Source organism: Coffea eugenioides, chromosome 11 (assembly GCF_003713205.1).
Source record: "Coffea eugenioides isolate CCC68of chromosome 11, Ceug_1.0, whole genome shotgun sequence".
Taxonomy (NCBI): domain Eukaryota; kingdom Viridiplantae; phylum Streptophyta; class Magnoliopsida; order Gentianales; family Rubiaceae; genus Coffea; species Coffea eugenioides.
This window is the reverse complement of record NC_040045.1, coordinates 52,555,316-52,574,448: the sequence shown is the minus strand read 5'-3', so window position 1 is coordinate 52,574,448 and position 19,133 is coordinate 52,555,316. Positions and strand designations below refer to the sequence as shown.

The 19,133-nt window shown below is 34.9% G+C and overlaps 3 protein-coding genes across 6 annotated transcripts; all 3 read left to right on the top strand.

Moving 5' to 3' along the window:
* Window positions 1-4,110: 4,110 nt before the first annotated feature.
* LOC113751132 (B2 protein) lies at window positions 4,111-7,949 on the top strand. 4 transcript variants are annotated; one of them, XM_027295005.1, is made up of 6 exons: window positions 4,111-4,204; window positions 5,457-6,019; window positions 6,432-6,532; window positions 7,163-7,246; window positions 7,348-7,458; window positions 7,540-7,949. In XM_027295005.1, the coding sequence occupies exons 2-6, from the start codon at window positions 5,467-5,469 to the stop codon at window positions 7,579-7,581; spliced, it is 891 nt and encodes a 296-aa protein (XP_027150806.1). In that variant the 5' UTR covers window positions 4,111-4,204; window positions 5,457-5,466; the 3' UTR covers window positions 7,582-7,949. The 4 variants fall into 4 exon arrangements, with proteins under 4 accessions (XP_027150806.1, XP_027150808.1, XP_027150807.1 ...); XM_027295007.1 differs by having other exon boundaries at window positions 4,186-4,204; window positions 5,466-6,019; XM_027295006.1 differs by lacking the exon at window positions 4,111-4,204 and adding an exon at window positions 4,222-4,432 and having other exon boundaries at window positions 5,466-6,019.
* A 7,420-nt stretch (window positions 7,950-15,369) lies between these two features.
* On the top strand, window positions 15,370-17,989 carry LOC113754086 (protection of telomeres protein 1b-like). The gene is made up of 7 exons (XM_027298417.1): window positions 15,370-15,557; window positions 15,666-15,802; window positions 15,916-16,105; window positions 16,662-16,729; window positions 16,815-16,903; window positions 17,567-17,839; window positions 17,932-17,989. Exons 1-7 carry the CDS (start codon window positions 15,437-15,439, stop codon window positions 17,936-17,938), a joined length of 885 nt encoding a protein of 294 aa, XP_027154218.1. The 5' UTR covers window positions 15,370-15,436; the 3' UTR covers window positions 17,939-17,989.
* LOC113754087 (protection of telomeres protein 1b-like) lies at window positions 17,980-18,878 on the top strand. Its single transcript, XM_027298418.1, has 4 exons — window positions 17,980-18,049; window positions 18,166-18,227; window positions 18,365-18,517; window positions 18,614-18,878. The coding sequence occupies exons 2-4, from the start codon at window positions 18,204-18,206 to the stop codon at window positions 18,809-18,811; spliced, it is 375 nt and encodes a 124-aa protein (XP_027154219.1). The 5' UTR covers window positions 17,980-18,049; window positions 18,166-18,203; the 3' UTR covers window positions 18,812-18,878.
* Window positions 18,879-19,133: the final 255 nt, after the last annotated feature.

The window sequence follows — 19,133 nt, the reverse complement described above, 5'->3', positions numbered from 1 at the left end:
ATATGAATATATTTATTTATAAAAGTATAAATATATTTATTTATAAATATTTATAAATGTATTATAAATGCATAAATGTATATAAATATAAAAATATAAAAATTATAATTTATACATTTATACATTTATATAATATTCATTTATAATTTATACATTTATACATTTATAAATATATTTGTATTATGTATTATATATAATATAATACATTTATATATTTTTATATAAATATATTTATTTATAAATATTTATAAATGTATAATTGTATATTGTTATAAAAATTATAAATTATAAAAATACTCGAAAATATGTTTTAAAAATACATCTAAAAATAATCCATAAAACATCTACAGTAAAAGTTTTTTATATAATTTTTGAAAACAACCTCAAAAACAACTTATCCAAACGGACTTGTATTTGAAAAACGAAATGCTACAGTGCTGTTTTTGAAAAACAACCCAAAAAACAGCTAATCCAAACGGACCCAGTTTTTTGGGAGTTTGTCTAAAACTTTACTGTAGTACACTGTAGAAGTTTTTGAAAAAATTTGTGTAAAATTTTTTGTAAGGTGAAAATTTTTTTTGTAGAAGTTTTTAAGAGGAAAAACTTTTTTTTTTTCTTTTTCTCTTTCTCTTTTTCTTTTTCTTTCTTTTCTTTTTCTTTTCTTTCTTCTCTTCTTCTTCTTCTTCCTTCCCTTCCCCCTTCCCCGTTACCAGCCCCCCTCCCCGCAGCAACGCAGCACCCCCTACCCCTCCCCCTCTCCCTCCCTCTGCCGTCACCCTCCCTCTCCCCTTCCCCCTCCCTTCCTTTCCCCTTCCCCTTCTTTCCCCTGCCACTCCTCTTCTCCCTCTCCCGCCACCCCCCTCTGCTCTCCACCCCTTTTCCTCCACTCTCCTTGCCACCCGCCACCCATATTCCTCCCCTCTCCCCCGCCACCCGCCACCCCTTTTTCTCTCCCGTCACCTCTTCTCCTCCCCTCTCCGCCGCCGCCCCTCTTCTCCCTCTGCCCCGCCAACCCCCTCTGCCCGTCACCTTCTTTTTCTCCTCCCCTCATCTATCCCCGTCACCCTCAGCAACCCCGTCGCCCTCGCGCGAACAGATCGCAGCTCCCCTCCCCTCCACTTTTGCGATCTGGTAATGGGACCAGATCTGGTCGTGGGAGGGGGAGGGTTGCGGGGGACACACAAAAAAAAAAGAGGAAGGCAGTCAAATTGGGTAAAGGAGGAGGATGGCAGGGAGAGGGAGAAAGGCAAAAAAAAAAAAAAGAAAAGAAAATGGCGCCGGAGGTGGTGGACTGGGTTGGGATGGTAGAGGAAGAAGAAAGCCAAAGGGAAGGGAATTTTTTTTATGTGTGTTTTGTGTATTGTCTTGGGATGGTGGAGGAATTTGTGTGTGTTTTGTGTATTTTGAAGTGTGTAGGTAAAAAATTTTGAGAAGTTTTTTGGGTTCCTGTAGCAAAAGTTGTTAAAAAACTTGTAGGTAAAAAACTTGCCCAAAAAACTAGCTTCCAAACAGGGCCATTATATCTTATAATTTTTTTATATGATTGAAACTATAATAAATTATATCATAATAAATGTTCAATTAGTCTAATTCATTATAGAATAATTAATTCTTATAAGAATTAAAGAATTAACAACCTATGTTTAATTAGTAATCCACCAAATTTCAAGTATAAAATTTTATCTAAGTGTAATTTTCTAGTTTATTTATAAATTTTAAGTGCAAAAGTTTATTAAGAACGATATTTAGCTTTAAAATGAAAGGTAAAATATTTATGAATTGATGAAAGGTAAAAATATTTATGAATTGTGTATTTCAATTGTGAACTAAAACTATTTATGAATTTCAATTGATTTTTTACGTCTATTTCATAAATTATAGAGTTTGGGGAATAATAAAATGTTAATAAAAGATTCCAAATAAATATTGTTTTTGAGAAATAAAATAAGAATAAGAATATAATATATAATATAAGAAGAACAAAAATACTAACAAATGAATTATTGGTTCAGTGGCGCACTATACTTTTATGCATAAGATCCCATGTTTGAACCTTCATTGAAGCATTTACACAAAATTTTTCCTATAACAACATATGGTCTGGGTTCCTTGAAAAATCGGCCGATTCACCGAATTCATTGGTTGAACTGTTGATCCGTTAACAAATTAACAGTCTAATTGCTTGAACGGTCCAATTAAATATCCAGACCGACTTAGTTGCTGGTTGATCGGTTGAACCATCAGATCGGATTTAATAACACTGGTTACGATATTTTGGACTAAGACAAATGTCGTGTTTGATAACTCAATTCATCCTTAAAAAAAAAACTCAATTCATAATAAAAAATAAAATATTTAAATTAATTAATTGACACTTAATTTTTAGACAAAATTTACTCTTTTAATAAATGATAATATATTAACTTACCATTTAATATAAAATAAGTAACAATTTAGTGACTTAATAAATTTAAATTTCAGATTTTAATTTTATTAAACACATCCTAAAACTCACAAAACAAATACTTAAAATAGTATTAGCCAAGATTATTAAGATAGGCGAAGTTTTGGTGTGACTCAGAGCTTATGCAACAAAGAAAACAATACTCTTAATTTTGAGGTTCACCTCACTTAAATTTTTTCCCTTGTTTCTCCAATTAACTAAGACTCTGTATAGATTGGGTATTTTTGAGATATTTTTTAATTATAACAATATAGCATTTTATTGTAAATATTTATTAGGATGTTTTTTAAATTTAAAATTTTGTTGGAGTGTTTTTAAAAATTGAAAATACCACCACCGACCTATCAATGCTTTCCTTCCTTCATTCCTTTCTTTTTCCTCCTCCTCCATCATTCCCTTCACCCCTCTTCCATTCCTTTCCCTACCAAAACTTGCATCCCTCTCCATTCCTTCTTTCAATTGTTGCCAACGGTTTTGCAGTAAAAAAGAGTCATAACTAGAGGCTTGCAACCAGAAATAAATAAGGCGTAAGGTAGGAAAATGGGGGCTTGACGGGGAAGAGGGAAGGGAGAGAAAGATATGAGGGAAGAATAAGGAAAAAAGGGAGGGTAGAAAGAGAAAATAGGGGAAGAAGAAGAAAAAAGGGAGACGGATGAGGAGGTAAGGAGCAGTTGTGGTGAGTGATGTTATGTAATGGTAGGAATTATGTTATTTCTTTAGATGTAACTGGAATTGTATGGATTCAGTGTTTTTAGAATTGTTTTTTTGAATGTATTACTGTGAACTCCACAAATAAAAATAGTTTTTTGGGAAAAATAGATAATCCAACTAGAGCCTAAAGTCCCGTTTGATAATTCAATTTAGTATTTAAAATTAATAGATTAAGACAAAGATGAAAATATTTTAATTATTTAAATAGCTTTAAATTGTTTAGACAAAACAATAATGCTTGAGTAATATTCACTTATCACTTACTTAACGCACAATACGTTAAAGTGTTAAAATTTCAATGGTAAACCATCTAGTACTAATAGATTTAAATTTTAGTTTTATTAAACACATCCTGAGTCAGCTGAAACAATAATGCTTGGGCTGGACTCCGTCCGGTTCAAACGTTCAACGTGTAATCTGATCCCGCATTTAAATCTTTGGGCTTTTGGGAGACGCATACAACACAAGACCCAGAAGCACCGGATGTTGGCAGTTTCTTCCATTGCCGATCGGGCAACGCGAGAAAGCAAACATGGGTTTGAGCTGCTCTCCCGGTCCCGCAAAGTATTGCTTTTCCCGTTTCTCATCGCTATTCCTATGGTTGATGCTCTCAGTTACCTGATCCGAGGGTAAAAGATCACTCAACCGACAGACAACATTAAATGTTGATCAGCAGCAGTTCATGAATTTAGCATGACACTGAGCTGTGACCATTCTAACACAAGTATGTCCCCATCCTCACTTCAAAACCGTGAGTGACACCCTGTTGACACCAACGCCACACCTCCCGCCAAATTCCGCCAATAACGCCTTGCTGCGTGTTCCCATTTAGCTTCCAGCGCGTGGGGGAAACCGTTAAATGATTAGCTGTTCGACGCTTTCCGAAAGAGCCAAAAAAGTCCAAACAAGGATGGCAGTGGTGTAAATAATGGCAGAACTCTTGGGCATTTTTCTCACGCCATTCAATATGAATTTGGAAAAATCTGGGTTAGCTGCTCCGCTGTCGCATCTTCCGCCGAGGACATAAGGGTGCATCTCTCTCTCTCTCTCTCTCTCTCTGTCTCGACTCACTCGTCCTACTTACTTTCTCTCCCTCTAGACTTTGTTCTCCTCTAGCTATGGATCCCCAAAATCTAGGGTTCTTTTAACGGCCGAATATCTTGCTCGGATCTGTTGATTAAGCCCCTGTATTTGCTCCGTTTAATCTAGTTCATCAAATTTAGAGCTTGTTTTTTATTATCTCTCCAGAGCTCTGAAGTGAGTGAAGATCTTATGGCTTTGCATGCATTTGCCAATTCTCTGTTTTGGTTGCTCAAAGTTGAAATTGCTCAAATGTTGGCTTGATTTCCCCCCCCCCCCCGGCATGTTAGTCCAGTTGATTTTAGGTTGCTGTTGTTTTTACGAATCCATTTGATTTAGTGACTACTTTAAGATTGCTGTCTTTTCTTTTCTTTTTCTTTTTTTGGGTGTGAAATGTCGTTGATTATGATCAAGACGATAGCTTTACTGTTCATGAGGCATGGATGAGGATCCTGGGGTTGGGCTTAGCTTTTCGAACTGTATTCAATGGAGGTCACTACTGTTTTTTGCCTTCCCCCTTACTTGGATCAACGCAAACTCGTAGATTATTTAAAGTCTCTTCAAATTTTAAGGATATTTTGTCAATTTTATCAATTGATATAAGGAAGTACGCCTCTCTTTCTTTCTTTCTTTTCTTCTTTAAAGCACCAATGGAGCAATAATTTGAGCCCATTATTTAATTTGCTCTGTCCAGTTTTAACTGTTCAAAAAATGAATTTCTTTTCTTTGTGATTGAGGAACAAGGAGCGTTTTTTAGTACATTATTACAGTAATGATGTGTATGTTTTCCCCTTTCGACGTAATTTACCAGCGGCCAGCTCTACTGCGCATTCTATTGATATGCGGGGTGAAAGAAAATGTGATTTGTGGGTGTTGTTTCCGTTTGCTGCTTATAGCCTTTCAGTTTTCAATTGATTTACATTTTACTGAGTGTGATTGACATCCACTTGCTTTTATGTTGGCATGATAAAATTTTTTTGGTCAATCAACTAGGCCTTTCATGCAAGTTATTAGCTTCTTTCTTTTGACCTTTCACCGAAAAAACGCATTTGCTATTTTCTGTTTCTTGCTGTATGTTGTGAGTTTGGGCCCCTTTCTTATGGTCTTTCAAGTGCCACTTTCAAGGTGTTCTTTCTAGAATTTTCATCAGTGCATAACTGATAATATCTGCTTATTTATTGGGTGCATAATTGTATTCTAGATTCTGCAGCATGGAGAGTATGCATAGCTATTGGCAATTGGGTGATGAGCTTCGAGGACAAGCTAAAGTCTCAGAGGATCATAAATGGTTAATGGCTGCTTCGAAGTTGGCTGAACAGACTAGGTTAAAGGGTGAGCGACGGAATAATCTTGATCTCTCAAAGGGCTCAGCTGAAATCAGGCCTAGGGATAATTTTGGGTTTCAAGAAGACAACAAGTTTGAGAGTCTTAACTTCACCATGTTGAATTTGGACATGAAAATGAATGAGAGTTTGAGCAGAAGCCCCATGGGAAATGGTGTATACAATATGAATCCTTTGTATCAGAAGCCTGGTGCCAATGGTATGGGAAATTTATCTGTTAGCAAATATATCACAAACAGCGGCAGCAAGGACCATAACAACAACATCAACAACGAAAGCATCAATGCAAACAATGCAGTTGACAAAAGATTCAAGACATTGCCTGCTGCTGAGACACTTCCAAGGAATGAGGTTCTAGGTGGATACATCTTTGTCTGCAACAATGACACGATGCAAGAAGATTTAAAGAGACAGCTGTTTGGTAATTAAGCATTTCTTGCTGTTTTAGAATTACATAAACTAACTTCTTGGGACGCTGTTAGTTTATTTGTAGGACTCCTGGAATATTGGATGTTTTCTGTATGTAGATTCAAGAATTCCAAATTCCAAGTCGGTTTATCAATACTAGTACTTTTGTTTTTTGTAACGTGGGGCATGCAAAATGTTCATATATGCATACTGCAATTAATTCCAATACTTTGCTTTTTTCCATTGTTGTATTTAACCATGGATTCAGGAGTAACATGAGCTTTCCATATTGAGCTGTTGTTTCATGCCATATCTCATATGGAGAGTTGTTAAGTTTTGAAAAGTTGATTCTGTCTTTAAGAGGCGCATTTTTCTTTTCTACCTGATGATCCCATATAAACCTATCGTTACTCCTTTTCTATTAGGTTTACCACCAAGGTACAGAGACTCCGTGAGGGCAATTACCCCAGGCCTACCACTGTTTCTCTACAATTATACCACTCATCAGTTGCATGGTATATTTGAGGTATTTCACTATCCCTTTTTTTTTTTTTTAAATATATGTCTGTCCTTTGGCATGTAAGTTATACTGAGCAATGTACTATGGTCTCTCTTGTGGATGTTGCTTTTTCGTTATAGGTTCCGAATTTGAGTTTATTTGTATGGCATCTTTTATTGCTAGGACTAATTCATATATCTTCTGAACTATTAAGTTAATTACCTTTTTTTTTTTTTGGCTTGGCGTTTGACATCATCATTTTTGGTAGGGTTGTCAATTGTTGATTAATGAATTATCTGAATGAGGTAGCTTTTTTTAATGTGTGATTTTTTTTTTAAAATCTTTTTTTGCATATGGGGTGGTTGTGGGAAGGGACTAGGGGAATTGTGACAATTAAACCCTGATTGTTTGACAAGAAACAATCTTAACCGTTAAGCTCTATTTGATTCTCAAAGTTCACTAAGGATAGCTTTTGGTATTCTGATTCTGCACTTCTCTTTGATTGTAATTGTGTTATTTTAACATGTATTGTCTGTATGTATCCAAGTGCACATAAATCAGGATTTTATTTTCTTTGCAACTGGCGCTTACTATGCTTTTAATCTTTTAGTTAGAGAGAACTTCTCACAATTGCTTTTGGAAATTTTGTCTGTGCAGGCAGCTACTTTTGGTGGTTCCAACATAGATCCTACTGCCTGGGAAGATAAAAAATGTAAAGGGGAGTCAAGGTTTCCTGCTCAGGTGAAGCACTGATATAATATATGTATCAGTATCCGTTTACTTTTTGGTGGTAGGTAGGTGTTTCTTGTTTTGTTTGTGAACTAAGTGTTCATGGGGTTTAGGTGCGTATCCATACAAGGAAAGTGTGTAAACCTTTGGAGGAGGATGCTTTTAGGCCAGTCTTGCATCATTATGATGGTCCCAAGTTTCGCCTTGAGTTGTCCATACCTGAGGTATGATATTCTATGTTGCAACTTGCAAGGTTTCCTGATATGCCCTGAAAATGACATTGCTCGATTTTGGTGGCAATGCAGACTCTCGACTTGCTAGACCTCTGTGAGCAAGCTGGTGTCTGAAACTCATAGAGCCTTGTTGGACGTGTATTGGCTACTTGGTAGCGTGGTTGTGAATTGTAGGATCGCGGTGCATGTAATCAGTGCTTTCCACAGATTTTCCAAAGAGCGCAAGCTCCGGGGTATTTCTGTTTGTGAGATGTTTCTGGGAGTAGATTGGGTTATGAGTGGCCAAATAAGCGTAATACTTTTGGAAGATATTTTATGTGTAGCTTAAAAGAGTTCAGTTGTGTGATGCTTGTAGGATGATATGTACTGCCATTGTTGGAAGATGATTATGTAATATTAGTAGCGTTAGTTTATTTGTGTTTTATGAGATGTCCTTGGCCATATTCCTGCCGTTAAAGAGGGATTTTGGGCACGTTTGACCATCCTCCTTGTTGACTTGCACGGAATTCGTCGTTTGGTATTTAATCCTAATAATCTATATTTGTTTGGATTGTAAGTTATTTGGGATATTTTTACTGTAGCATTTTTTGTGATGTGATGTATGTGAAATAAAAAGATAATTGGGAAGATAAAAAGGTGTATTGAAAATTGTAATGATGATGTAAGCAAATAAAATTGAAAAAATAATGCTCAATCCAAACAAACCTATATATCTATATGTATTTAGGAATGGATTTTTAGCAGAAACTCCCTCAATAGTTTTTAAACTTCTTATTTTTTTTTTCTAGATTTTTGTATTTATTTTGATACATAAAATGTAGTGGGTTATAACCCACTTTATCACTAATCAAATTTAAATTTAAAATATTCTCACTATCTCTTAACTCACCCTACAACCACTCCTACATCATCCCACGTTTTCCCCTATATTTCCTCCCACGTTTCCCACTCCAATTAAAAGTACTCCAAACATAGCATGGTAAATACCTGAAAGCTATCCCATCCTGGTACCAGAACTCTGGTGCTCTTCTTAGTACGCATCACACTTTTTTTGTTGAACCTTCGGCAGACGTCAGGAAGCCGGCAGTGACTACCTTTCAGTAAGTGACCCTGCTCATTTAGCTATTGATTAGTATTATTGTGTTATTTTAACTTTGCCCCACTTATCTGCTATCCCAAATTCAAGTTGTCCAATTATTTAATATATTAAAATTTTTCACGCAAAATTTGTAGGGAACTCATCTAAAGTTTCCTCACCCTCTCTCTCAGTTTCTTATTTGTTTTTGGTTATCTATTGATTTTGTAAATGTATTGATTTTGTTTCTTTTGTGAGCAGTAATGGAAGATATTATGTGCAGAACCTTCAACAGAAATCAATCTTCTTGCGGAGAATTAGAAGTATATTCTTGCCGGCTTAATTTTTCAGGTTGGTTCCCTCTGCCCCTCTGCCCCTCTGCCTTTTAAGTATGTTTTGCTTTTGCTTTGCTTTTTGTCATGAATGATATTGCATTGATTTTCTGATCATCCTTTATTTCTGAAAACTTTTTACAAAATCCTATGAACGGAACAATAAGCAAACAACCATTCAAAGGAACTGGGCTATGAGTATCTTCCTATGAACGGTTGTGTTGTTTAGTGGAGGATCGATGTTTAAAAAAAAAAAAGAAAATAGTACAAGAGGTAAGATGTTTAGTCATTATCTTTGTAGCATCTCTGTTAAATAGGAAAATTCCGAATAAAAATTGATGAGAGGAATGTTGAAGTTGATTTTCTTCCTTTTGCTAAATAAAATACGTCAGTGACTAACTAATAACTACCATGTTGAAAAATGACTTTTAATTTTCTCAAAGCATAGAATTCTGGTATTGGGTGGCAAAAAAATACTTATGTTAAAAAGTGAACGTGTTGCAAGAAATATTTGAAAGTTCTGTAAGAAAATACCAATTCATTCAAAGTTATTAACTTTGCACGTGAAAACTATGCGAGTTTTAAGTATCTCAATGACATAAAGCCTTGCCATTACAAAAAAAAAAGAACAAAAAAAAAAATCTAAGACATATGACTCCCTATTGCTTTAAATACAAGGAATGAAATTTATATGACCAATAATAAAAAAAAAAGAATTTGCTTTTAGTCATGAATGATATTGCATTGATTTTCTGATCGTCCATTATTTTTGAAAACTTTTTACAAAATCCTATAAACGGTTGTTTGCTTATTGTTACACCGTAAAGCAAAGATACTCAATAGTGGGATAAAGTATAAACACAAAATCACAAGCACATGCTCCAAAAGACCCATTAAATGCATGATTTATGCATCTACCATGCTGTTGCTACTCAAACTGCAGCAATTTAGCGAAAATGGAAAGTGGAAGCGATGTGTGTGAAGAACGAAATTGTAAAGTTTAACTGCACTTATTGTTCATGATAAGACACAAACTCGAACCATCAGAGTAGGGCCTATTAAACCTCTACCAATTAACCAACGTGATCTTCTGGAATCTCATTTTTAGGCCTGCAAAAGCCTCGCTCATTAAAGCTGCTTGGCAATGTACTTGAAGGCCTTGTTTTTTCAATCATATTTAAACTTCACTTGGAAGTCAAATTACAACCTTCTTGATCTCATGTTTCTTTAATTCGAGACACAACATCAGGAAACATTGAAAATTCATCTTGCATAGCAATAACTCTTACGTGAAGAGGATCAGAAGAGACTAAAGAATTCAGATACCAGTGTAGCAGTTATTGCATTAAGATTGATACAAAAGGAGTAGTAACAATTATGAGCATACCTGATCTAGAAATGCACCTTTTTGGTTTGCTTGAATTCAGCTTGAAACTGTCGGCTGTTCTTATGCAGACGCTATTGACAAAACGACTAGCCATTTCTTCCAGGTTCTGAATTCTTCAATATCGGCAAGCATTAGAACAGTCTTAAAAGGCAGATAGTGTTTTTTTTTTTTGAAATGAAGTCCTCGATAGCACATAGATTTTGTTTCAAAGTAAAGTTGGACAAAAAAAAGTTAATCATTTAATTTAATTGAATAGACATTAAGTTATATGGTATTTGATCCCATTAATCCAATATGACCATATTTGACTTCTTTAGTATATCAAGCAGCATGCCAATTGTAACGTAATAATAAGAAAAAAAAAAGCAGATGCTGAAAATGAAGTTATGAAATTACTTTAGAACTAGTGTGAATACCCGTGCTACGCACGGTGCCTATATTATTAAAAAAAATTACAATCTATGGAAGAATTTAAAAATAGTAAAATATTATAATCACGGGCATATGAAAGTATATTTAAAAAAATGAAACTTTGTAACAATAGTTCAATATATGATAAAAACATCTCCATTATTTATAAACGATCATTTCGATGAAGGTTGGATCCTGAAAAAAAAATAGAAATCTATATCATAAATTGAACGACATAAGGGTCCAATTAAATATAATTGAATATTTAATTTGATAAGTAAATGAAATGCTTACAGACATTTTGCCTTTGATTTGATAATCTTCTACGAAGGTGTGAACATTCTTCACACCAGTCAACTCTGAGTACGAACGCCAGTATTGGGGGTTTAATTAATTCTGTTGTTTTTTGTGGAGTTCACACTATAAATGAGAATGCACGATTTTTGCATGAATTAATGTGTTGGTCGAACAATGCACCTCCATTTTTCTGACAATTAAAAGCATACATAGTTCAAAATTATCTTTTGTTTTAGTCAGTTTGTAAATAATATTGTGTAAAAAAATATACATATAAATAATGTATACCTTTGTTTTTAAATCTCTAAGATAAGAAGCATCACAACGAAACATGAATCGTGCATGCCTGTCTTGAAGAGCGAAGTATAGTACCGAAACTTGTAAACAATGGAAACAACAATTATATTATAATATTGAAAATATTAGTAATAATTGAAATTACAATGAAAATGTCAATATTCAAAGAATAAATAGTACCGAAACTTCTATTTTGATACATAAGATTACTGTCCATAAGATTACACCTAAAAAGTATATTAATTTTTAGGTGCCATTGTCTCATATGTTCTCGTAAGCAATGTTTTGCAAGATTCTTAGGTGCCATTGTCTCATATGTTTTTGCAAGAATTATTTTTTGAATCTATTCCTTTTTTTTTTTTTTTTTTGCTCTTTCTCTCGATTGTCAACAAAAACTTACACGATTCCAACTTTCCACAGCAAAATTACAGCATAATCCAGATTTAAGCAGCCCAAGGACATGTAATGCAGTAAGACACAAAATCTGCCAAAAAAAAAAACCAAAACACAAAAAACGAACCTACCCGCTAGTAGTAATCTCTTAATGTCAACCTTCAGAACATCTTATTTCAAAGAAACGAAGAAACTCCAAAGATCACAACTCATAATTAATAGTACTACTATTTTGCGTGAGTAGAATTAACAGTTTGGGGGAAAACCTACATAAGTCACATCATGAGCACAACTCATGATATGATCAGTTTTTCAGCCATAATGTGGGATGTAGTATACTTTTGGGAATTACTCATTATCTTTGTCAAATTTAAAGGGCTATAGTGAAGCACTTTAAGCATGATCTTCCACCAAAAACTTCTGCAATAAATGCAAACTGCATTCCTTGTTTAGTATAATGTTTCAGTTAATTCACATTACCTTACTTTTATATTTTTTTCAAAAGAAAAAAAAAGAATGTTACATTAGTCCCTCATCAGTTTCCCAAGCTATTTGTCTCTAAGTCTGAATAGTCACTCGAGGTGACTGGAGAAAATATCTTAATCTCCATTTTTGTTCTAAACTTTTAGCGCTTTGTGCGTAGAAATAATAGCATTAATGGGAAGACATTTAATGAAAAAATAACGTTTTCCCTAATCAAAGCTATGACCATGTTCTGGGACTAATCTGATTAATTACTAATACAATGAGAACTATATGTCTAAATGCCTAAACTCACATAAAAGCCATAGTACCATACTTTGTTGATTGAGCCAGCAAGGATTAGTATGGAAACAACAATAATATTACAATATTGAGAATATTATTTATAATTGAAAATACAATGAAAATATCAATATTAAAAGAATAAATAGTACCAAAACTTCTAATTTGATTGGCGCGGCGTTTGAGTCGGTGTAGTCGAGATTTTATCCATCGTAGTTGATGTGAGATTTCTCTTTCGTCGACGCAAAGTTGTTGGAACTATTCCAATTGCAGGACCGTTGTGGCGTCCTTTTCGTTTTGTTAGCAGATGTTTCCTCCATTGCAATCTTGCGAGTTTGAAATTCAGGCATTGTTGACATGCCTGTAAACGGCCATGTTCCATTATGAAGTTAATTTGAGAGGTTCGAGAAGGAAGTTGATTGGAAGGGTTTTAAGAGTAATTCCCAAAAGTAGTACCAAGTATATTGTTGCTTCGTGGCAGTTGGAAAAGATCATGTGCTATCTTCAATTCCGTTGAATTATGGGCTATCTTTATTCTGGTCAATGCTCTTCAACTCACTGGAAAATGGGAATCAGTAGTGGTACTACAACCATCTGACGCACGGGTAAGTGGAAACAGTTTTAATGTAAGTGGAAGTTAAATTTTTGTTTGAGAGAATGTGGGAGTGTTAGAGTTTTAACGTAAGTGGAAGTTAAATTTTTGTTTGAGGGGACGTGGGAGTGTTAGTTGAAGTTAACTCCTTATTTGAGGGAAACGTGGGGATGTATACAACCATCTGACGCACGGGTAAGTGGAAACAGTTTTAATGTAAGTGGAAGTTAAATTTTTGTTTGAGGGAACGTGGGAGTGTTAGAGTTTTAACGTAAGTGGAAGTTAAATTTTTGTTTGAGGGGACGTGGGAGTGTTAGTTGAAGTTAACTCCTTATTTGAGGGAAACGTGGGGATGTAATGTGCCAATGATATTTTTTACGAAATAAGATAAATGTGAAATGATAGGAAAATAGAATTGAGAGTGGGAAGGGTTGTGGAGGCTTGTTCCTAAAAATCCCTTCTCAAATTTATATAGATATAGATTTTTCAGAACTTTTAACAAGGTCAAATATGTTAAAATTAAAATGGTGAACAAATAAAGGTGAAAATACTTACAAAGTTATTTTTGGGTCCCCTCCTCTTCAAATTTATTTAAAATTTTTTTTTTTTTTGCGGACGGGTTAATTTCATTCAAACCCTGAAAAGTTGGAAAAAAAAATCGAAGTCCTTAGATTAGAAAAATTATCACCCAGAGATTTATTTTAATTTCTACTCCAACTTTGCTTACTATTAAAAGAACAAATATTGAAAAGAAATTGCCAAAGAAGGCTTTTAAATTCAAAGTATGTAATGTTATCATGTTGAAAGAGTATGTTTCCTTTTTTTTTTTAAAAAAAAAGTGATTAAAAGTACGTGAAATTATTAAAAGAATATATTTGGAACTCCATCTCTTAATTCTCTTTTCTTTACCTATGTAAGGGATAGAGTTTCTTCTAACTTGAAAAATAAAAAAAAGCGCTGAATTATGTTTTAATAAAATTTCTAGATTTTTTGTAGGGTCAAATTGCAATGCAACCTTTCACCTTGACGCTTTTAGAAAAGAAGATAACAAAGATTGAAAAACCCGAGGGATGCTGCAAAATTCAAGAAAAAGGTCTTTAAAAAAAAGAAATAAAGAAAGAAAAATTCAAGATTTGTTAAACAATAAACTATTGTTGAACAGATATTATATTTAAATTTTATTGGTTCAATTTTTTCACCTTTATTTGTTCACCATGTTATTTTTTTCAATAATATCAGTACCGTGCGTAGCACGGGTATTCACACTAATAACACAGTATTGATCTGTCTCAGATTTGCAGGGGAAGGTTATCACATGTTGATTTTTGGGTTTATCCATGAAGCAGTTATGATTTAAAAGAATATCAAGTTCTTTAAAGAGGGGTAATCGGTTCTCGTGTGAGTTATAGGATTTCGGAAATCACGATATGGTGAATTCCAACTGCTAATCTATCTGTGGACCGCTTTGCTTCTGAAGTCGATGGCTGGATGCATACCGTTGTCGATTCACGCATTATTTGGCAAAATTGCACTATCCAAGCACACTGAGTACTACTGTTACCTGCTCTTTTTCGACTCAGGGAGGTCAGGGTCCAACCCCTGCATCCCACAAATTTGCCACAATATGTGGCTGGTCTTAATTGACCATCTCCCTTTACCCCTTCTCCTAAATTAGGCTAGATAGGGTTATAGGACATCTATCGTTGCAGGCAAAAAAAAAAAAAAAAAAAAGAGTAGATTGACACGCATTTTGGTAAAACAGTTTTGGAGTACACATTCGAATTTGATTACCGCATTTTCTATCGCAACGAATCTTCTGTCCCATGTCCTGTGTCATTCTCAGTTCTACTTTTTATTATATTGCTATTTCTCCTACATAAGCATTATGTTTTAGTTCTTTTTTGTTTTCTTAAGATCCAATAACTATTAATTGAGTAATCTATATCTATATAAATTTGAGAAGGAATTTTTAGCAACAAGCCTCTACGTATCTTCCCACTACCAATTCCATTTTTCTAGCATTTCACATTTAATTTAATTTATAAAATATATTCCTCTCAACTTCCACATCTACTCTTCACATTTGAAATTGTTGGTTACCTTTTAAAATCATTTCATTTCAAATTGTTGGTTAATATGCATGTTATCCTATTTGAACTTCAACCCATCACGTTTCCGACTGTCTTGCGGTATTTATGATTCTACAACAATTAAAACTTCTATAAGACCATAAGAAAAGATAACAAATATAACATATTTACATGCTTTCTTATTAATTTAAATAAGTAAGATTATTTACACTCTATTTTTGTTATTCACACTTCAATAAATAGAAGGTAACTGGGAGGTTTCGAGGATGCAGTAGAATTGGGGAGTTGGAAGTTTTGCAGTGCAGCTTCAGAACAGAAATCCTTCCAGAAATGAAAGGGGATAGTCGATACATGGTGAAGTTGAAGGATTTGAGCAGCTTTGCACATCGTAAAGTTAATCTTGTGGGCCTTGTGGTTGAGTTCTCCGTTCCCAGGAGGACCAACGGGACTGGTGGGGTTCTTTCTTCTGTATTTGTGTGGGGTTTTTTCTTCTTCTTTGATATATGTACATAAAATGATATTAAGCAGAGGTGGCTGGGTTTGAACTTGTAATTGGCAGATTATTGTACGGTTCTGAAGATCATAGACCAATCTCAACAAACTCCAGAGGTGACTGTTAATGTGTTCATGAGAAACATTGATGGGCTTCCCCACCTTCGTTCCCACAAAGATATCATCCTCCTCTGCAGTTTCAAGGTATAGTGCTACAACTAAGTTGCTAGGTTTTAACAGGCGAATAAAACTGCTTGGTGAATAACCTCATATTTTGATCCCGCCTCTTCTTCTTTCATTTCTTTTCGCAAATACAGGTGGAATTCTATAACCAAAATTATACTGCTGTTTACGACCACAAGGCCTCCTCTTTTGCGCTGTTTGACGGGAGAATTACAAATGACTTCACGCCATATCAAGTTTCTCCGTCATTTTACTCTCTACATTCTGATAAACATTTTGTTAGACGTATGAGGAATTGGTCCCAGATTACTCCTTTTGATGCTGGTATTTACAAAACCGGAGTTCTTGTTTTTACATCTTCACTTTTCGAGTTTCAAACTGTTTTGGCCTTTGCTGTCGCCTGTCAGCATGCTCACGTTTGCTGGTTGAATTGAAACAATTTGCTCTGACCTAGACTTGCTTACTATCTGTGTTTTTATTGTTTGTAAGTTGTAACAACGCATCCATCTTCTCAGGGAGCCTACAGTTGCTTACCCAGTGTACAACTTAATTTTTGCTTTCCAAACATATATATTTTTTTAAAAAAATCTTCCTATTAATTTTTGATCCGTGATTATGCTGAAAATTCTAGAATCTATATGTTACGAACTCATAAAAGACGCAAATCATCTCGAGATCTCGAAATGCCTCAGGAAAGAACTGCATGGCAGCTTTACATTTTGCAATTACTTGCTTTCCGAATCTTAAAATGTGCTTGGGTCAACCAGTATCCTTTCTATGAATATAAACGTCTTTCCAATTGTATGATGCTGGATGACATATCTAGAGATTCCATCTCTTAATATCTGTTTGACATTCAAGTTTACTCTGATGACTTAAGGAACCAGTGATTATGCTGTGCTGCTGAAAGATATCAAAGGGCATGAATTTATTGATCTTGTGTGCATGGTAATTTATAATATAAATTTGTTTCCTTTGCTATGGAATTTTTAACAATATCGTTTTTTTAAACTTCTAATTGTTTGGATTGAAGGTTCTCCATCTGTGTGAAATATCTAATGACAAATGGATGCTATTTGTGTGGGATGGAACTGATGCTCCCGCCCTTCACTTAGAAAAAGAGTAAGTTTTTGCCACCGTCACTTCATGTTAAATGTTCCTGGTGATCTCACTGCATAACGCCTTAAAGCAGAGTGAAATGCCAAAAGAACAAACTTAAAATCTAAGAAGAATGTTTGTTCGCCCTCTTCTCTATAATTTTCTATATTTCCATGGCGTTACTCTAAACTCTCAAGTGTTTAAAATTGTACCTAGATGTTTTCATCATATGTGAGCTACTAATAACGTTACTACTGGTTGAAAAAGTTGCGAATAAGTGCAGATAAGATTCAAACTGGAATGCAGTAACCCTATTCCCTCCATCACGGCTTCATGACAAAACAAACAAACCGAATAGAGCAGGAAAAAAAAAAGGAAAGGAAGTAAGAGTGAAAGAAGAAAAAAAGGAAGTAGCTGAAAGGAATTCCTGCCATTTGGTGATGTTTAGTTTAATTCATTCATAAACATAAGTAATAAAAGAAGCTTTTTGGTAACTCCCATTGGTATGGAAATTCATGTTTGGTATTTTTGTTGATGCATTGAGCTTTTATCCTGTATAAACCTGTCCTGCTTTATAATTGGCAGTCAGTTTCATTTTTAAATTCTTTTTACCACAAGGTTTCAATTTGGGGTAATCTCATTGAAAGGCAAAACTAAAAGCAGGGCCTAATGGCATATGTATTGCAGGGTTGGAGCTGACAAGTTGCCTTTACAATTGGAGCAAACTGGTTTGCCTCCAAATGTTTTAAATAATTTCCCTCGTCTTGGCACTGTATTGAGGGTTATGATTGATGAAAAATACGAGCATTTTGGTAACCATTTCAAAATTGTAAGAGATTGGGTTAGAATCCGTAATCTTCACTGCAGGACTGTTTCGGGCTTGTGGGAAGGTGTTTTGACTCCTCAAACCAAAATTCGACACTTGTCCAGGAATGACAATAGTGTTGTTGGACATTTGAGGTATCTCCTATTGTTGTTAATTCTGAGAAATGTCAATCAAAGGTGCTCAAGATTTTTCGTTTTCCATATGGTAGAAGTTGCTTTGTTTGCAGTTATTGAGCTTCACTATATTATTCCTGTGGGTCTCGTGAGGCAGGGACTATAAGGAGAGAATTGCACGACAAGGTTGCTTGCCTTCCTGTATTAGTCCCACATCTAATTTTTTGACTGGTATTTCATGTTATTTCCATTTCCCTAGTATTAAAAAGTTTTAGCAGTTATGATGCACTTATTATGCAAAGCGATAGGACGATATCTTGGCATTGAAATTATTTATTTTTTCTCAGAGGTACCAAATTTTGAGCAAGCTCGTTGTACTACATTAATGGAACTTCTCACGTCACCTCTGGTGATTTTATTTTATTTTTCTGTACCATGATTATCATTTTACTGTGTTTGACTAGACGTACCTTTTAACTTTGGAATTTCCAGCAAATGCTGTCTGTGCACTTTTGTAGTGAAACTGAAGCTCATTTCCTTGTGCAGGTTCGTGGTATGTTGAAGTGTGTCGTCCGTTTCCTAGCAGTTCTTCCGGCAGAAGTTGAATGCTTCAGATCGCCCACTGGCAGCTATAGGATGAGAATTACCCTGGAGGATCCTACAGCAAGAATACATGCACTTCTGCAAAGTGGAGATGCGGTAGGATTAGTTTCTTTTCTTATGCTTTGAAATACTTAGCTATTTAAATCACATTTCAATTTATTCTGGGGAATTCCGCGTTTTTGAGTTGGCCAGGATGAATTCTTTGGTGATGAGCTAGACATTGATGCACTTGCTGTCAAGATGAACAGATTGCTGGGCATGTCTGAATCAGATAACACATGGCGGAATCCTCCATGGAGTGTATGTTGTATTGGATTTCATTCCTCGAATGAAAATGATCTTTGGGGAAGTAGGCACTTTCATATATGTAACACTAGACTTGTTACGTGATACTATAACTGCATTTAAGGATAGCCAGTCATTAGGGTTTTGAATCATACTCTAGAGTCTAGACTAAAGGGTTTGCTCCTGCAATAGATGTAGTGGTTATTATGTATTGTTTGATTGTCCAGCATTCGATTTACTCGTGGCCTTTGAATGATTCCTCTTTGTGGTGGTAGCCGCTAGCCAGGAAGCAAGAATGCAAGTGAAGATGTTGTGCGTGTTTAGAGTTGTATGTATATGATTAAGCGTCCCCCGTTGGGGACAGGCAGGCAGTAGATAAAATAACTAAGCAATTTTTCCATAGAAAGAAGTCCAAAGGGAGAGAAAC